This window comes from Crocuta crocuta, unplaced genomic scaffold, assembly GCF_008692635.1.
Source record: "Crocuta crocuta isolate KB4526 unplaced genomic scaffold, BGI_CrCroc_1.0 scaffold36, whole genome shotgun sequence".
NCBI lineage: Eukaryota > Metazoa > Chordata > Mammalia > Carnivora > Hyaenidae > Crocuta > Crocuta crocuta.
The window spans coordinates 18,699,406-18,717,228 of NW_027532203.1; the positions used below are offsets into that span (position 1 = coordinate 18,699,406).

Here is a 17,823-nt window from a genome sequence, read left to right on the forward strand (position 1 = left end):
CTTGTTGAAGTTGAGGCGATACATTTCTCAGGATCTCTGAATTTTTTATAGCATTCCCTTTTGAATGTAGGATATCTTAGGACACAGATCAACTTGATTTCTAAACTTGTGTATCAAACAAAAACCTCAAAAGATTTCCTCTATATAATTGTTACGTATGGCCTGCTACTCTCTTCTGCTTCAGCAGCACCAGTTGACAATGGAGCTGCAGTTATCTATGGCAGATGCAAAGATTGTTTTGCTGTTAAGACAGTTAAGTACTATAGTAGGCCTTGCTTTTGGGGCAAGAGACCTGTAGCTAAAATAACTTGGACTCAGTATGTGGTTCTTTAATTGATGTTGTCAAAGCAGTGAGCTTCATAGTAAGATTTCCTACTCTAGAAGAATTTTTTTGTTTAAATCTTCTTTGGGATGGAGATTTAATTAGAGCAGTTTTGGCCATTGAAGGATGGACATGACCCAGATAGACATAAAATTGTGCTTGCCATTTTGGGGGATTTACAGCCCATCTATGGAACTGATACTGAGAGGAGAAGTCCATGAAGACACATGGTCCATGATGTACCACTCATGTCTGATAGTTTAGCTCCTGTTAACTTTAAAGCCCGGTGCATTCTCATCAAATCAGTTGACATGACTTTGCATCTTTTCCCTTAGGATGAAGACCCTGAGACCAGTTGGCTTCTCCTTAACGAAGATGACTTGGTTATCCTTTTATCACAGTTTCCATTTCATGAGCTCTTTCAACATCTTCTTGGGTTTAAAGCAAAAGGTAGACCCGATTTCTTTTGTCCTGTGTAAAACATGATAGTGGCAAGTTCAAACCCAGGCACTCAGGATCCAGCCTTCCAGCTCATTCAGGTTCCTGATTCAGGTTCCTCTGTGCCTGGCTGTACTGTACAGAGATGGTTGCATCAGCCCTCAGTGAGATTTCCTTCCTTTCTCTCTGGTGCTTGTAATTTCCCACTTAGTGCTGAAATGCAGAGAGGTCACCTAAGCTTGCACATTGCCCGGCTTTAATGAATTGTTTCCATTTTGCACTTTGTCTCAGATTTTCCATCTCTTGCTGACACGGGGATTGTTAATTTTTCTGTCTTGGCTTTGTTTCCTCATTGAGATATTTACAACTGTGTTCTTCAGTGTTTTTTCATAGCATTTATAATTTTTTTCCCCTCTGATTAACTTCTAGGTGATTATTTACCTGAAACAACAAGACCTCAAGAGATGATGAAAATGTTTGCCTTTGCTAACTCACTAGTGGAACTTCTGGCTGTGGGGTTAGAAACCTTCAATAGAGCACGCTATAGGCAGTTTGTGAAGCGAATTGGTTATATGATCAGGTAATACCACTGTTGGTACATCTGTTTCTATTTGCTGTCATCTTGGTCAGATGCAGATTCTGCAAAATTGGGATGATGGACATTTTAGTGTATACTTCACATCTGACTTATAAAAGTAAGAATTTCTTTTTTCCACCACCTAGCAGATGGAAATTTTATAAATGCTTCCTGTCAGGGTATTTGGTCAGTTATCTCAGATTTAACTGGTTTGCTAGATAATTGTCCTTAGAGTCAAGATCCTTAAAGCAGTTGCTGGATTGAACTTGGTCAGAGAAACTGAACTTGGTCAAGGAAAATGAAGCCTCTTTCCTTTTCCTTTACTTGCTCTTTCCTTCTACACCTCCTAACCTTTGCCTTGGAATTGCCACTTAGCTGTGAAGAGTGGCAGCAGTGTTTTTGTGTCCTTGTTTCCCTGTTTTCTCTCTTTACTCTTATTCTGATTTTATGTTAAATACCTTTTAAAGAAAGTTGCAAAGACTTCTTCAATGGCCACTATATTTGAACTAGGGAGAGCGTTATCATTTATTTGAAAAATGAGGTTATGTTTTTATTATTAAGTACAAATAAATTTTGACAATATGCACTGCTTTTCATTGAATTAATTTCGGATCCTGTCTTCTGCATCATTGATTTTTCTGTATTTACTAGGTCATTCCCTACAGCGTATAAATACGCTCTTATTTCTTCCCACCACCCTTCCCTCCAAAAAAAAAAAAAAAAGCCTCTGAAACTTCTTCCCCTCTCCAGTTTTGTTTCCAAAACAAAATAGATTTTAATTAGTTTATTTTAGATGTGTATCCATCTGCTTTGTAAAGCCAGGTGAATGATTATAGGATGCCCTGAAAGGCTGGAGGGTGATTTTTAAGGGCTTAAGAAAGATAACGAACATGAGATGGGGGGAGGAGGGATGGCTGGTGACTTGGAGAGTAATGTCTTAAAAGCTAAAAGCCTATCTACTTATTATCAGAAGTCCAGACATTTATTTGCTGATTCTGCTTGGTGTAAATAAGGTCAGATCTGTCCTTGGGCTCATATACATGAAGTAGGATTGAGTGCTCGTTATGTGCCAGGAATATACGCCCTCATTTTATTCTCTCAGTGACTCTATAGGAAAGGCGTTGTTGTTATTACTTTAAGGTCTCTATTCCCTCTTTATATTGTTTTTGTGTAAATATTTACAGCTGATTCTTGTAGCATATTATGACTATTCTTTCTTTGTGTTCCATCTGCTTATTTTTCTTTGTATCTATCACAGATTCTTCTCACATCTTCCAGTTGTAGAACACTTTCTACAAGGTCCCTCTCCTCAGGTCCTCTGTTGGTTCCAGGTTTTTCCCTCTGTTCTTGCCTGAACTCTCCACAATCAGGCTTTCCCTCAGTACTGCCCAAACAGCTCTTAGGAATGCTGTTGCTGTTGAACTTTGTTGTACTAATCCAGTGGCCGGTTCTATGTCTTCCTTCTCCTTTACATCTCTCCCATAGTTTACATGGATCTCTCAGAATTGCTCACTTTCTCTTTAAAATGCTTCTTTGCTTGGTTTCTAGGATTCCACATCCTCCTGGTTTCTCTTCCATTCCGCTGGCTGCTCATTTTCTGACTCTTCAGTTGTTTTCATCCTCACCTCCCAAACTTCTTGACGTTGGAATGCCTCAGGACTCAGTTCCTGGACCTCTTCTCTACCTTCTAAACTTGCACCTGGGTCCTCATCTGTTCTCATGTCTTTAAATATCATCTAAATACTGTAAGGATTGTCAGAGTTCTATTTCCAGCCCATGCCTCTCTCTTAACTCTTAAGCTTGTAAGTCCAGCTGCCAAGTCAGCACCTCTGCTTGGATGACTCATGAACATTGTAGTTTAATACATCCAGTGGGCCTCCCTCTTCCTGCTCCCCACACTGCTCTCTGCAGCCTTCCCATTTCAATAAACGGTAGCTTCATTCTTCTGGTCCCTCGGGCCGGAACGTTTGGTGTTGTCCCTGACCTTTCACACCCCACATCCGGTCTCAAGGCCAGTTCTGTCATTTCTACCTTCAAGACACCATCTGTCATCAGATCTCAGATGCCACCAAATCTGAAGATGAATTTATGTGCCTCTAAGCAAGAAAAAAATGCTACCAAAGTATGTCACGTTAGCAATGTAACATACATTCCAATCTCAGGCATGAAAGTGTGAAATGTGCATCCTTTTGAACCAATGATATATGTAATTTCCAGAATCCAGCTGGAATTCTCCTCACCTTCACTGCTACCACTCTAGTTCATTCTTAGATACTTCTCCCTGATTATAATTATAATCGCCTCCTGACTTACCTTCCTGCTTTGCCTTGCTCTCCTCCCAGCTTATTCTCACAAGAACCAGTGTCCCCTGTAAATGGTGAGTTAGCTCATGTCATTTCTTTGTTCCCAGTTACATTCAGGGTAAAAGCCAGAGTCTCTACAGTGACCTCCAGCAGTCTCTATGGTCTGGTTTCCTGTCACTTTTCTCATGTCCTGTCCAGCCAGTCTCTCTCTCACTCACCTTGCTTTTGCACAGTGGCTGCCTTGCTGTTCCTCCAACATGCTGACCATGCCTTGGATCCTTCATGGTGTTTCTTCTTCTTCTTTTTCTTTCTTTTTTTTTTTTTTAATTTTTAATGTTTGTTTATTTTTGAGAGAGAGAGAAAGAGAATGAGTGGGGGAAGGTAGAGAGAGAGGGAGACACAGAATCCGAAGCAGGCTCCCGGCTCCAAGCTGTCAGCATAGGGCCCACGTGGGGCTCCAGCTCACAAACTTTAAGATCATGACCTCAGCTAAAGTCGGATGTTTAACCGACCGAGCTACCCAGGTGCCCCTGGTGTTTTTTCTTCCACCTGGATGCTCTTCTCTTAGATATCCCTGTGACTTCCTCCAGTGTTTCTTGCATGTCCCTCTTTAGTAAGACCTTTCCTGTTCCCAGCCAACCCCCTTACTCTGGCCAACTCCAGAGAAACTTTATTCCTCTCTCCTACGTATTTTTCTCAATGTCACTTATCACCATGTGGCAGACTATATTTTTCACTTTATTTTGTTTATTTTCTGTTTGCCCTCCATTAAATGTCAGTCTCATGAGGGTAGTGTTTGTCCCCCCCCTCCCCTTTGAACTCTCTTCAGCATTTAGAAGTTAGTAGGCATTCGATAAATATATACTGAATAAATTTGTGTTTCAAATATAATATAAAGGTGCTAGGATTGAATGCATTAACAAAAAGTGCCACATTGCCTTTCTTCACGCTCAGGATGACCCTTGGTTATGTGAGTGACCATTGGGCACAGTTTGTGAGCCACAACCAAGGCTTGGGTTTGGCCCAGCAGCCCTACTCCGTGGAGAAACTACAGGTTGAATTTGATGAGCTGTTTTTGAGAGCTGTCCTACATGTGCTGAAAGCCAAAAGGTAAGGAGTATGACGATAGTTGTGAAGAAGTGACTCTCTGGCTAGTGAGAAAGATTGGTGTGAAAGTCATTGACTATAGTAGATGTCTTATAATAATGTCTAGGTGTATTTCACCCATTTCTTATCTTGGGGAAGTTCATGGCTTTAGTTTCCTTATTTATAGTGGTGATTGAAATGCTCTTTTTTTAAGCTTTTTTTTTTTTAAATCTTAAAATAACTCACTTCTGATATCTCAGTTTTGCCATCCCTGAACTTTTGGGGTAGCCCAGAACAAGGCATGAATTCTGTTTCACACCATCTTAGTGCCTGATTGTGGAAGAAAAGTGCACAGTGCAAATGATTTGCCAGTTTTATTGTTTAAGTTGCCTTACTCTGAGGGTTTCAAGGTCTAGGATTCTTATATGTCCTGGTTCCCTATCTTGGCTGTGTAAATGCTGTTTTCTGATCATGTTGTCTTTGTTGCTTATAACCCTGGATGCACTTGAGGTGGAGGCAGGGGCACACTGGTACTTCCTGCACTGTCTTCCCTGAGCTGGCCAAGGAAGGAGCGAGTTCTGCTGACAGCACTGTGCCCGTTGCTAGGAGATGTTTGCTGGCCTTCAGCTTCTCTCATTAACTGCCCTCTCTTCCCCACCTCTGCCTTCTTGTGAGCTATATTCCCTCTTGGCCTGGGCCTGTTAGCTGCAGCCCTGTATGTGTTATATGTTGTGGAGTGGGTTTGAGTCTTCCATGCTCTTTACTGTCACCTTGGGCAAGTCACCTAGTGCTTGTGTTATCACTTGCTTCATTTATAAAATGGAGATGATGACACTACCTGTTGTGTTGACCTCATGGACAAGTTACCAAGATAAGAAGCGGTAATACATGGAATACTTTCTAAACCCTGGAGGACTTTTTAGGTGTAAGTGGTGGTGGTTCTTTTGTGGTTTCATATGAAGAATAGAATAACTGCTCGCTTAGAGAAGTATCAACTCCTTGACTAAGTCTTAAGCACTTTTAGGCACTCAGAAGGCATGGGTCTAAGATAAATAGAACTTGGGCTTAGAAGTCTTTAGCTTACACGTTATACACTCTGTGTTGTCTGTAAATTCAGTGGTCTCATGAGGTGCAGCAGATCCTGAGCAGAACCCGGCGGGGAGAAAGGAATAGTGTCCTATCTCTGCTCTCCCATCACTTGTTCTTGGACCTGCTTAGCTGAGATAGAAAGTTCTCACCATAGCTGCTAGCTCTTAGATTCTGAGCAGTGAACTCTCCTCTAGGATTATATATGTAATTCACGGATGATAATCATTTTAAACTTTAAAATATCAAGAATTGTTATTCTTGAGTAGAATTTATTTTAGAAAAGAAATATAGGAGAATCAGGTATTTAAAGTCATGAAATTTAAATTTATTTGGCACTCTTGTAGAAATTTCTGACAGTGGTTATCCTCCAACCTAAAGCGAAACAAACCCAAAAGACCACAGAAGCCTAAGCACTTACTGCATATATGCCGTCTGCGGAATTTTGTAGCCTGAAATACAGCGTCCTGTGACTTTACTTTTAAGGCCTCTGTAGTTTCCTCTCATTGTTTTGGGAGAAGTCATACAAGAGTGTCCAGTCCCATGTGAGGTGTTAGGATAATTAATAAGACAGGAGCTTGGCCCACCTGAAGTTACAGTTTCTTCTACATGTGCTCAAAAGTCTAGCTATTGCTTTTCAGAATTTAGGTCAGTGGTGGTTCTCGGGCATAGGTGTGGGTCAGGCATGCAAAATTAAATACTTTTTTCTTATTCTCTTAATAAGTTTTGTTTGTAATTGGACAGTTTATAGTTTTGCCCAAAATAAAGCAATAGTTTTAAGTGCCTCCCTGTTTTTTCAAAGATTTTTTTGATAATAAAATTCACACCACAAAAGTTGAGTGAGCATTTGTTGAGTGCTGATTGTTTTCAAAATACTGGTTTAGGTAGTGGATAATTAAAATACAAGACTCTGGGTTACGTTGTGGTTTATTCAAAGATAAACAAAACCTGGTTTCTGTTCTCAAATTGTGGTTTGTATGTGTATGTAAACTACAGTAACTTGAGGCATATCTCACTGTGTGGTTTGAGGAGCACTTGAGTCTGAGTCACCTGCGGTGACTAGAACGTGCAAATCCTTGAGCCCCAACTGTGATCTACAAAATCAGGATCTCTGTAGGCAGTCCTTGGAATTTGTATTTTCCACAAAGTGGAAAATGTGATTGTTCTGCCCACTCCAGTATGGTATTGCCAAAGTCAGGTGTGGGCAGAATTCTGTGATGGTGCTGAGGAGGGCATCAGAGGAGGGCTTCACAAATGGATTGATAGCCACTTGGAGGGAAGAGGTTCTCACCAGTCTTGTCCAGGAATGGTCTGAACACAACAAGGGCTCTGATTCGAAACATGGGTCTGAACTGTATAGTGCAGGCCTTTGAGTGCAGGGCTGAAGGGTTTGCATTTCATTCAGTGATGAATGGGGAGTCACTGGAGGGCTTTTGATTCTCCTCCCACCCATGGCACATGTGTCTGTGTGAACACACGTACCTGTATGTATGCTTACACACATACATCCACGTCTCAGCAGCCTGTCACCTAGGTCTTAACAAGATCTTTGGTTTAAAACACAGGTCTGCTCTCGCTACCCTTTCTGTGCCTTGGTAGCCTTATGTGTAAACTGGGAATAGCATCAATACTAGTTCTTGCCTGGGTCTTGTGGGGATGGAATGAGATGACGTAGGGTGATTAGAACAGTACCTGGCACAGCGTAAGTGCTTTGTGAGTGTTGCTGTTATTGTTACCCATCCTTGAGGCGTTGACCAAAGCATGTTAGAGAAACTGCTGTACTGTGATTTCAGAATTTTTTTTCTACCAAGCAGGTTTGCCTGCTTTCTCAGTGTGGTGAAGTTGACTGATGTATGAAATTATTCCTACTCTTTAACACATGCAGACTTGGCATTTGGCTGTTTATGTCAGAGATGCCCTTTGGGACGCTGTCCGTGCAGATGCTCTGGAAGCTCTTCTACCTCATGCACCAGGTGGAGAGCGGGAACCTGGAGAGGCTCTGCCTCAGTCTCCTGCCTGCAGAGTGCAAGAAGCAGCTCCAAGGTACGGCTGGGCCACGGTGGGTCTTTTCCCACCTCTGCGCTTTTCTCCTTGTGGCTTTATTCCTTTTGTCTTTTAGAAGGACTAAGAATATTTTACTCTGTGCACTCATAAGTAAACATTTTGAAATTTGAAAGACGGCTTTATTGTTTTGACATACTAGAATGGTAATTTCAGTTTTCACTATTCTTGAAATGCTCTGCGTGGTAACTTGGTATAATCCCAGTTTGGGGATGGGAAATGAAAAGTGGGTTGTAAATGCCCCCATGGAGTTATTTTGAAAATACAGGGCATTTGATAGACTGCTTTTGATTTCTCAAAGGTGTAAACATATGGAGAGACTTGTAGGCTTACTGCCTTCTTACTGTGAAAATTCCATCAGGGGAATACATTTTTTTGAACAGGCTCTTTTTTTTAAATCATTCCTCTGTAACTTTGTCTTTGTGGCATTCAATTTTCTGTCATGGGTCACAGAGCTGTTTGTCAATAGTGCTCCCTAGTGACAAAATATAATATTGCTTACACTGCATCCTCTGAGAAGTTGGTGAAACAGACTGTGTACTGTTTATCACATGTATCAATATTGCAGTCATGGTTATAACTCATTTTTTGCCCCAGATTTTCATTTATAAGGAAATCTCTTTTGTTTGAGTGCTGTGTTTGTGTGGGGCGCTTGGCTAATCTTAGCAGCTTTCATTAGGTCATTCCTTTGGCTGACAGCGAGTAGTTTTAAGTGTGCCTTTGAAAATGTCTCACCTAGTGGCAGTAGTAGCATTTTGCAGTTGACAGAACCCGTGACTAGTGACTACTGTCATTTAATCTTCAACAGCTGTTTAAGGCAGATGAAGAAACTGAGAATTGGAGATGTTAAATGTCCCCTCTGAGGCTGCATTGTATGTAGAGTTGGAATTTTATCTGGTCTCTGGCTGTTTTCCAATGCCTGTAGAAATCTATGCTGGAACAAAGACGCTTAAATATTTCTACATATCTTTAATTTTATATCTTCTTTCTCTCTGGAAGAATAATTAAACATGGTGTATGTTCATTCTTTACCCATTTTTAATTTTCTTGCCATGAACTTGCAGACCCAGAACATTTTGTGAACTTTGAGAAGTGTCTTTCTTCCATGAATAGCTCAGAAGAGATTTGCCTTCTGACAACATTTGCTCAGATGGCTCAGGCCAGAAGAACCAATGTGGATGAAGACTTCATAAAAATTATTGCTCTGGAGATATATGAGGTTAGAATATTTTAAGTTTTAGAAATCAGCTAAAAAATGTTTTCTTTTGGATTATCCATGCATTGATTCTTTGGGGATTGCTTTAAAAAAAGTGACTGACTTGTATTGTCTCTATTTATGCAAGGAGATAGAATATCCACAGATTATCATTTTGCTCTAAGGAATATTGAAAATATGAATCATACTCATTCTATTTCCTCCTACTGTCTCTTGACATTTGATGCATGAGTTTTGGTGAGGAATAGGCAGTCTGGCACAGCCTGACACTTGTGGTTTTCATGGTGTGCTGTCCTTCTGCCCTGCAACACTGCCAATTATGCGGAAGCCTGGCTTCCAAGCCAATGTCAGTGAGATGGTGGGAAGAATACCGGTGCTACAGCCAGAAGACCTGGGTTTGTTTGAATGAACTCTGCTAAACTCTGCTAGTAATTGCCCATTTAGTAATTGCCAGCAGGAAAAGACCCCTCACCACTCTGGGCTCAGCTGCCTCATCTGTAAAATGACAGGCTGGGATGAGATCCTTCATTGAGCCATCCCTAATGGAGGAAGAGAGTGGACTTTGGAACCCTAAGTATCTAGAGACAGAACCCAGAGTGGTTAATCAAGATTTTTATTGCAGTTTTATATATTTTAAAATATGTATTATTTTCGATTTAGGTTGTCATTTATCTGTTTATCTTCATTAAAAAATATTCCTTCCAAACTAGTCAAGTACATTTAAGTAAAATTATGTTTGAAGAAGATTCTCTGTGTTTAATGCTTTTTCCTCAGTACTCTGGTTTGAGAGTGATAAAACTGGATGATCCAAAGCTCTCTTCCAGGTCCCAGTACCAGCCTAGTCCTGTACTTGTGTTTTATCCTTACTTGTGAAGTTAAGGCCTAAACGGATCTGGAATTCCAAACTATTTTCATGGTATGAGAATATTGTGGGTGTGTAGGGAAGGTCTATTTTCACATACAGTAAGTGGCATTCTTAAAGTCTATTGTGAATGTAATAGTAACATTTATGCTCTTGAATGTTTCAAGGATTTGGTCAGTACTCACAGTAAAAATTACACTGTGTGTGTATTATTACATTCTGATTGTGTTTGTGTGTGTGTGTATGTGTGTATGTGTATGTGCATGTGTGCTATTGAAGTAATGCTTAATCTAAATGAGATGTACTCTCTCACAATTTTCTATTCTATTCTGTTATTTTCCTGTTCTGTTACATTGTATTTTTTTAAAAAAAGTGCTTGCCATTGGCTTCAGTAGACTATAACCTGTCCTTTGGAATATGTTAAGAGGAGTTAATAAACATTGGTATTTTAGAAGCTCTTGTAGTTGGGATCTTATTTTATGGGAGCAAATAGGTATTTCTATGAAATGCATTCTGGTTTTCATCATTTTAGCAATTTTCTGAAATTTAAAGTTTTTACACCAAAGGTACGTAGCTAGACAGACTTTGGGATATACTTCCTGATCCCAGTGCTTGAAGTTATTACCTAGGTGCCTTTGCCTCTCCTCCTGACTCTCAGCCTCGGGGTAGGCAGTTAGCTCTCTGACATCTTTTTGAACATGGTGTGAACTGAAGCTCAGTGTGAGACTCTTTCTCTTTTACTTGAAAACATCCTAAATTATGGAACTCTGTTTTGACTGATAATTGATGGGTATTAAAAGTGCCTTCTCCGCCTCCTCCCACTTTTAGGTATCTTATGTCACCCTGTCCACCAGAGAGACTTTTTCAAAGGTTGGCCGAGAGCTCTTAGGGGCCATCACAGCTGTTCACCCTGAGATAATTTCTATCCTTTTGGATAGAGTTCAAGATACCATTGACCAGGTTGGAATGGTAAGAGCACTGATTTTGTTTGTATGTTTTGCTTTTTTTTGTTCTCTTAAATCCTGGAGTAATGGAAATACAATGAGAAAAATAATCGGATTGTTGGTAATGACTGAGTGATGGGTGCAGCAGGGTGAAGAGAACATGTACAGTGTCCCGGGCCCTGCCATTCACCACGCCTGCTTGGGGTTAGCAGCTTCTTACAAAAAGCTGTGATTGTTTCTCTTCAGTCTCCTCAAAGTGACTTTGTACCTCCCTTAATAACAGGTTTTAGTTATCTTTTCTTTTTTCTTTCTTTGAGAGAGAGCATGCATGCACACATGCATGCATGGGGGAGGGGCAGAGGGAGAGGGAGAGAAAGAATTTTAAAGAAGTCTGCTCACTCAGTGTGGGGCCCATCACAGGGCTTAATCCCATGACCTTGAGATCATGACCTGAGCTGAAATCAAGAGTCGGGATGTTTAACCAGTCGACTGAGCCACCCAGACATCCCTCATTAACAGGCTTTTCTTTTAATTACAGTCTATAGTTAATAACAGTTTGTGTTTCAAAGTTTGTTTGGCTTTCATAATTTTTATATTTTATACTTGGAAGAAACAACTATGATTAAGAAAGAAGGCCCTACTTACATAGGTGAAAAGTGAAAATAAAAGTGGTAGTTTAAGTCAAATGACCCATATAGTTTATTTCTGTCATTTACAAGCCCTTTTGTAGTCTGTTGATGCTAAAATCAGCTGTATTGTGATATAATTCACATAGCATATAGCTCATCTATTTAAAGGATATAAGGCGGTGTTTTTCATTTTTTCACAGTTGTGCAACTATCGCCACTCTCAATTTTAGAATGGTTTCATCACCTCAGAATGAAACCAAATACCCTTTAGGTATCACACTCTGTCCTTCCATCCCCTCTAGACATAAGCCACCACTAATCTACTTTCTGTCTCTATAAATATGACTGTTCTGGATGTTTCATATAAATGGAATCATACAATATGTGGTCTGTGAGTGGCCTCTTTTACTTAGTATAATATTTTTCAGGTTCATCCATGTTGTAGCAGGAGTCAGCACTTCGTGACTTTTAATGGCTGAATAATACTCTATTGTATGGATGTACCATTAAAATTTTTAAAAATGTTTGTTTATTTTTGAGGGAGAGAGAGACAGAGCATCAGTGGGGGAGGGACAGAGAGAGGGAGACACAAAATCAGAAGCAGGCTCTAGGCTCTGAGTTGTCAGCACAGAGCCTGATGCGGGGCTCAAACTCATGAACTGTGAGATCATGACCTGAGCTGAAGTCAGACATTCAATGTGTTGAGCCACCCAGGGGATGTACCATTTTAAAAAACATACACTTAATGAAGATTTTCTTCATCATCTGTAATACTGCTATAATGTGTGAGTGTGCTAATGGCAGATAGTCCCTCCATCCTCCACCCTCCATTCCCTGGTAACCAACATTCTACTTTCTCTCTCTAGAGTTTGACTACTTTAGGTACCTCATATAAGTGAATCAATGCAGCATTTGTCCTTTTGTGATTAGCCTATTTCATTTGACATATTGTTGTCCGTGTTTACACATGTCGTAGCATGTGTCAGAATTTTCTTTTTTTTTTTAGGTACTTTTTTTTTTTTTTAATATTTTTATTTATTTCTAGGAGAGAGAGAGAGACAGCGTGAGCAGGGGGGGGGGTCAGAGAGAGAGGGAGTCACAGACTGAAACAGGCTCCAGGCTCTGAGCCGGCAGTCAGCACAGAGCCCGACGCGGGGCTCGAACCCACGAACCGCGAGATCATGACCTAAGCGAAAGTCGGACGCTTAACCGACTAAGCCACCCAGGCGCCCCAGAATTTCCTTCTTTTTTAAGCCAGCATGATATTCTAGTGCATGTGTAGAACACGTTTTGTTTACCCCTTCATCTGTTGATGGACACTCATATTGCTTCTACCTTTTGGCTGTTGTGAATAATGCTGCTGTGAACACGAATGTATAGCTGTCTTTTTGAGATCCCGCTTTCCATTGTTTTGAGTATATAACCAGAAGTAGAATGCTGGAACATAGGGTAATTCCATTTTTCATTTTTGAGGCAGCACCATAGGGTTTTCATAGTGACAGTAATACTTTTTCTTTTCAAGAAAAACATTGTATCCCACCATGATATATGATATGATTATATTGAGATGAAAGGGCTTTTATATTCAATATATGGGAGCGTATTTTTGGTTGCTCATTTTTGAGTGATTATCTAATGGAATGAGGTCAAAGAAATATTCACTGGGTCACAAGATTCTCTCCCTTTGGTTGAGCTCATCACCATTTTCTCTTGAGTGGCTTCTTGGTTTTGGCCACACTTACATTTTATCTTTATTTTTATCTTAATTTTAATTTTATTTTATTTTCCCATATGGATGAATTTTATTTATTTACTTATTTATTTTTAATATAGTTTGTTGTCAAGTTGGCTAACAGACGAACACTTACATTTTAAACTTAGTCATAATACTTCTGGTAAACTGGCCCAGCGGTATGCTTGACTTTAAGTATAAAAATTGGAACCATAATGTTTTTTAGAACATATCTTCTAAAAGGTGCCTCTGTTCTCTGTTTATACCTGTAGTTCCTTTGTGCTTTGTGAACTTGCTGATGTTTTTGGAGGAACTTGTTCAAACCCTTTATGCCTTCAGATGAGTAGGATGGCTTTGATATTTTTGCTGTCACCTTGGGATAATCAGGAATTAGACCTAGCCCCAGAGCCTAGGAATGGTCTGTGGGTCTAAACTGGCCTAGTTTTCAAATGTTGAACTGTTATTCTTCCCTTTCAAGCCACTTGATCATTGTGTATTATTCTTTATATATATCGATAGATTTACTTTGGTAATGTTTTTTGTTGAGGATTTTTACATATATATTTATGAGGGATATTGATGTATTATTTTTTGTTGTATCTTTTTTAGGATTATGTTGTCCTCATCACATGCATTGGGAAGCATTTCCTCCTCTTCTGTTTTTTAAAAGAGTTTTTGTAAGATTGCTATTAATTCTTCCTTGACTGTTTGATAGAGTTTACTATTGAAATCATCTGGGCCTAGAGTTTTCTTTGTAGGAAACCCTTTGATAACAATTTGCTTTTTTTTTTTTTTTAATTTTTTTTAATGTTTTTATATCTAGGAGAGAGAGAGAGAGACAGCGTGAGCAGGGGAGGGTCAGAGAGAGAGGGAGTCACAGACTCTGAAATAGGCTCCAGGCTCTGAGCTGGCAGTCAGCACAGAGCCCGACGCGGGGCTCGAACCCACGAACCGCGAGATCATGACCTAAGCGAAAGTCGGATGCTTAACCAACTAAGCCACCCAGGCGCCCCACAATTTGCATTTTTTAAACAAATATAGGACTGTTCAGATTTTTACTTTTCCTTAGTTTTATCAAGTTTTATTTTTTTTATTTTTTATTTTTTTAAATATTTTTATTTACTTCTAGGAGAGAGTGAGAGACAGCGTGAGCAGAGGAGGGTCAGAGAGAGAGGGAGATACAGACTCTGAAATAGGCTCCAGGCTCTGAGCTGGCAGTCAGCACACAGCCCAACGCGGGGCTCGAACCCATGAACCGCGAGATCATGACCTAAGCGAAAGTCGGACGCTTAACCGACTAAGCCACCCAGGCGCCCCTAGCAAGTTTTATTTTTAAAGGCTTATTCCCATTTCATCTAACTAGTTGAATTTATTGGCATAGAATTTTTGGTACTATTCCCTTGTAAAACTTTTAATGCCCCTGGGGTCTTTCCTGATAGCCACACTTTAATTCTTGGTGGACAGATACATACTACAGTATTATTTTATGTTGCTGGGATAGATGTTTTTCTGGACAGATCTCATTGCTGCACTCATTGTTTTGCTCTTTCGGATTCTCACAGGGCAAAGTAGGATTTTTCTGTCTTTAAAATTGTTATTCTACCATTTTATTCACAATATTCAAGGCCTTTATTAACAAATCCTCAAGAAAATTTAATAATGTGCATGCATGCACATATACAAAGGAAAGGAAAGCCTTCTTTAAAATTCATTCTTTCTACTGTTCTTTCCCGTTTTGTTTTGCCTCTCATCGGGAGCAATGCAGGAACCTGAAAAATACTAGTATGTATGTTCTAGATCTGTGCTGTCCAATATGGCCACTAGGTCCATATAACTGTAGAGTCCTTGAAAGGTGGCTCATCCAAATTGAGATGTATTGTAAGTGTAAAGTGCTCACTGGGTTTCAAAGGTTTAGTGTGTACAAAAAGTATGTAGCATATCTCAGTAGTTTTGTATAATGATCACATGTTGATGATATATTGGACACATTAGATTCATATATTAATTTGACTTGTTTTGCTTTTAAAATATGTGGCCAGTAGAAAAATTAAAATTACGTATGTGGCTTACATTGTATTGCCATTGGATAGCACTGTTCTAGACAATATAAAATGAACTGCTTTTCTGATCAGTATCCCTTAAAGCAAACTATTGAGTGAACCAGATTTATCTTATTATGTTATTCAAAAAGTAATGCTGTAGACTTCTTGTAAACAGGATTTAAAAAAAATTATTATAGAATCTTTCAAATATATATAAAAGGGAGGATAGGATATGAATCCCTGTGTACCCATCATCTACTTTGAACAGTTACCAACTTTTGGTTAATCTTGTTTCATTTTTGTCTCCTTTCACTCCTTGTCCCTCCTCCCCAGATTGCTTGGAAGTTAATAGAAATACCTTTTTAGATGCCAGAGAAGAAATAGTAATTTTTTTTTTTTTTACCAAAGTATAGTTGACATGCAATATCATATTCATTTCAGTGATTTGACAATTATATAGTTTATGAAATGCTTACCACTATAAGTGTAGTTACCATCTGGCACTGTACAAAGTTACTACAGTTATCATTGACTGTAATCACTGTACTGTAGACTTCTCATCCCTATGACTTAATTTATTTTATAATTGAAAGTTATAAATCTCCTTCCCATCCCCCTACATTCCTCCCCTCTTCTGCTCTGGCAACTACCAATTTGTTCTCTGTATTTGAGCCTATTTCTGTTTTTTGTTTATTTAAATAATTATTTAAATTGGGGCTTCTGGGTGGCTCAGTTGGTTGAGCGTCCGACTTCGGCTCAGGTCACGAACTCACAGTTTGTGGGTTCGAGCCCCGCGTCAGGCTCTGTGCTGACAGCTCAGAGCCTGGATCCTGCTTCCGATTCTGTGTCTCCTTCTCTCTTTGACCCTCTCCTGCTCACTCTGTCTCTCTCTCTCTCTCTCATAAATAAATAAAACATTAAAAAAATTAAAAATAATTATTTAAATTGTAAAATCTTTTTGTAAAATGAAAGTCTATTTCCTTGTTTATTATGGCTTTAAATTTGGATCTCGGTACCATGGTTTTATTAAATGGAAGTATAGGGGCGTCTGGGTGGCTCAGTTGGTTAAGCGTCCAACTTTGGCTCAGGTCATGATCTCACGGTTTGTGGATTCGAGTCCCTCGTCGGGCTCTGTGCTGACAGCCAGCTCGGAGCCTGGAGCCTGTTTTGGATTCTTTGTCTTCCTCTCTCTCTGATCCTGCTCACATTGTCTCTCTCTCTCCCTCTCTCTCTCTGTCTCTCAGAAATAAATAAAACATTAAAAAAATTAAAAAAATAATAAATGGAAGTATACCAAATTATATATAATAGAAGATTAACCTTTATACAGGGTAGCAAAATGTGCTTTTGGTGTTATCATTGGTTTTAATATTTATTTCCTTTGGCTGTCCATGGTGTCCATTTCATTTGTCTAAAAATCAAACAAAACCCCACTTTCTTTTGTAAAAAATCATTTTGTAAGCAGTTCAATAATATAATATTGTAGTAATTCAGGATTGTTCTTAAGTTTTGATCTTAATTATCATCATTTTCTTTTAAATAAGGTTTCTTTATACTTGTTTAAAGAACTGCCTTTGTATCTCTGGCGACCTTCTGCTTCTGAGATAGCTGTGATTCGAGACTGGTTATTGAATTATAACCTGACAATGGTGAAGAACAAGTTGGCCTGTGTTATTCTAGAAGGACTGAATTGGGGATTTGGTGAACAGGTATGTATCAAAACCATTGCCTAGATACTGGAGGTTCTACACATCAGTTTTAGAGAAACATTTTCTCAAAACATAAACATTTCTGAGTATCATTTGCAAGGTCTGCAAATTTCTATTAGCTATGTCAGAGATTAGNTCCTGCTTCCGATTCTGTGTCTCCTTCTCTCTTTGACCCTCTCCTGCTCACTCTGTCTCTCTCTCTCTCTCTCATAAATAAATAAAACATTAAAAAAATTAAAAATAATTATTTAAATTGTAAAATCTTTTTGTAAAATGAAAGTCTATTTCCTTGTTTATTATGGCTTTAAATTTGGATCTCGGTACCATGGTTTTATTAAATGGAAGTATAGGGGCGTCTGGGTGGCTCAGTTGGTTAAGCGTCCAACTTTGGCTCNGATCTTTTTTTAAATTCTGTTTTGTAGAGTGACTGTCTTTTAAATGAAGATAAATTCTTCCACAGTGAAAAGTCTTCTCTTTTTCCTTACACCATTTGTATCTGTTGTTTTATCTGTAGCTGCAGTTCCTCCTGTTTGCCTCTCCTGCCTCTGGTTCTTCTTCCTCTTGCATTTTATCTTCCGCGTCATTGCCAGATTCATCTCCCCGAACCCCATGTGTTGGCTAAGAGCCTGAACTCTAAGGCAGCCTGCATGCCTGGGTTCCAGTCCCAGTTCTGCCATTTCCTGGCTGGGTGACCCCGACTGCATGCTGAGCTGTCAGGGCTTCAGGTGTCCACCCGTAAGCACTGATACTAATAATGCTTACCTGTAGGGCTGTTGTAAGGATTCAGTGAGTTAGGACATGTCCAACGTTTACAGC

At 39.4% G+C, this 17,823-nt stretch overlaps 1 protein-coding gene across 1 annotated transcript in view; it reads left to right on the forward strand.

Annotated features, from left to right (window-relative positions):
• Positions 1-17,823, forward strand: part of EPG5 (ectopic P-granules 5 autophagy tethering factor) — a 112,746-nt gene that overhangs the window by 19,965 nt on the left and 74,958 nt on the right. The window contains exons 8-14 of the mRNA XM_077777649.1: positions 658-772; positions 1,190-1,340; positions 4,595-4,750; positions 7,698-7,855; positions 8,938-9,092; positions 10,780-10,920; positions 16,843-17,007. Coding sequence (XP_077633775.1) covers positions 658-772; positions 1,190-1,340; positions 4,595-4,750; positions 7,698-7,855; positions 8,938-9,092; positions 10,780-10,920; positions 16,843-17,007 — 1,041 coding nt within the window. The remainder of the gene's footprint in view (positions 1-657; positions 773-1,189; positions 1,341-4,594; positions 4,751-7,697; positions 7,856-8,937; positions 9,093-10,779; positions 10,921-16,842; positions 17,008-17,823) is intronic.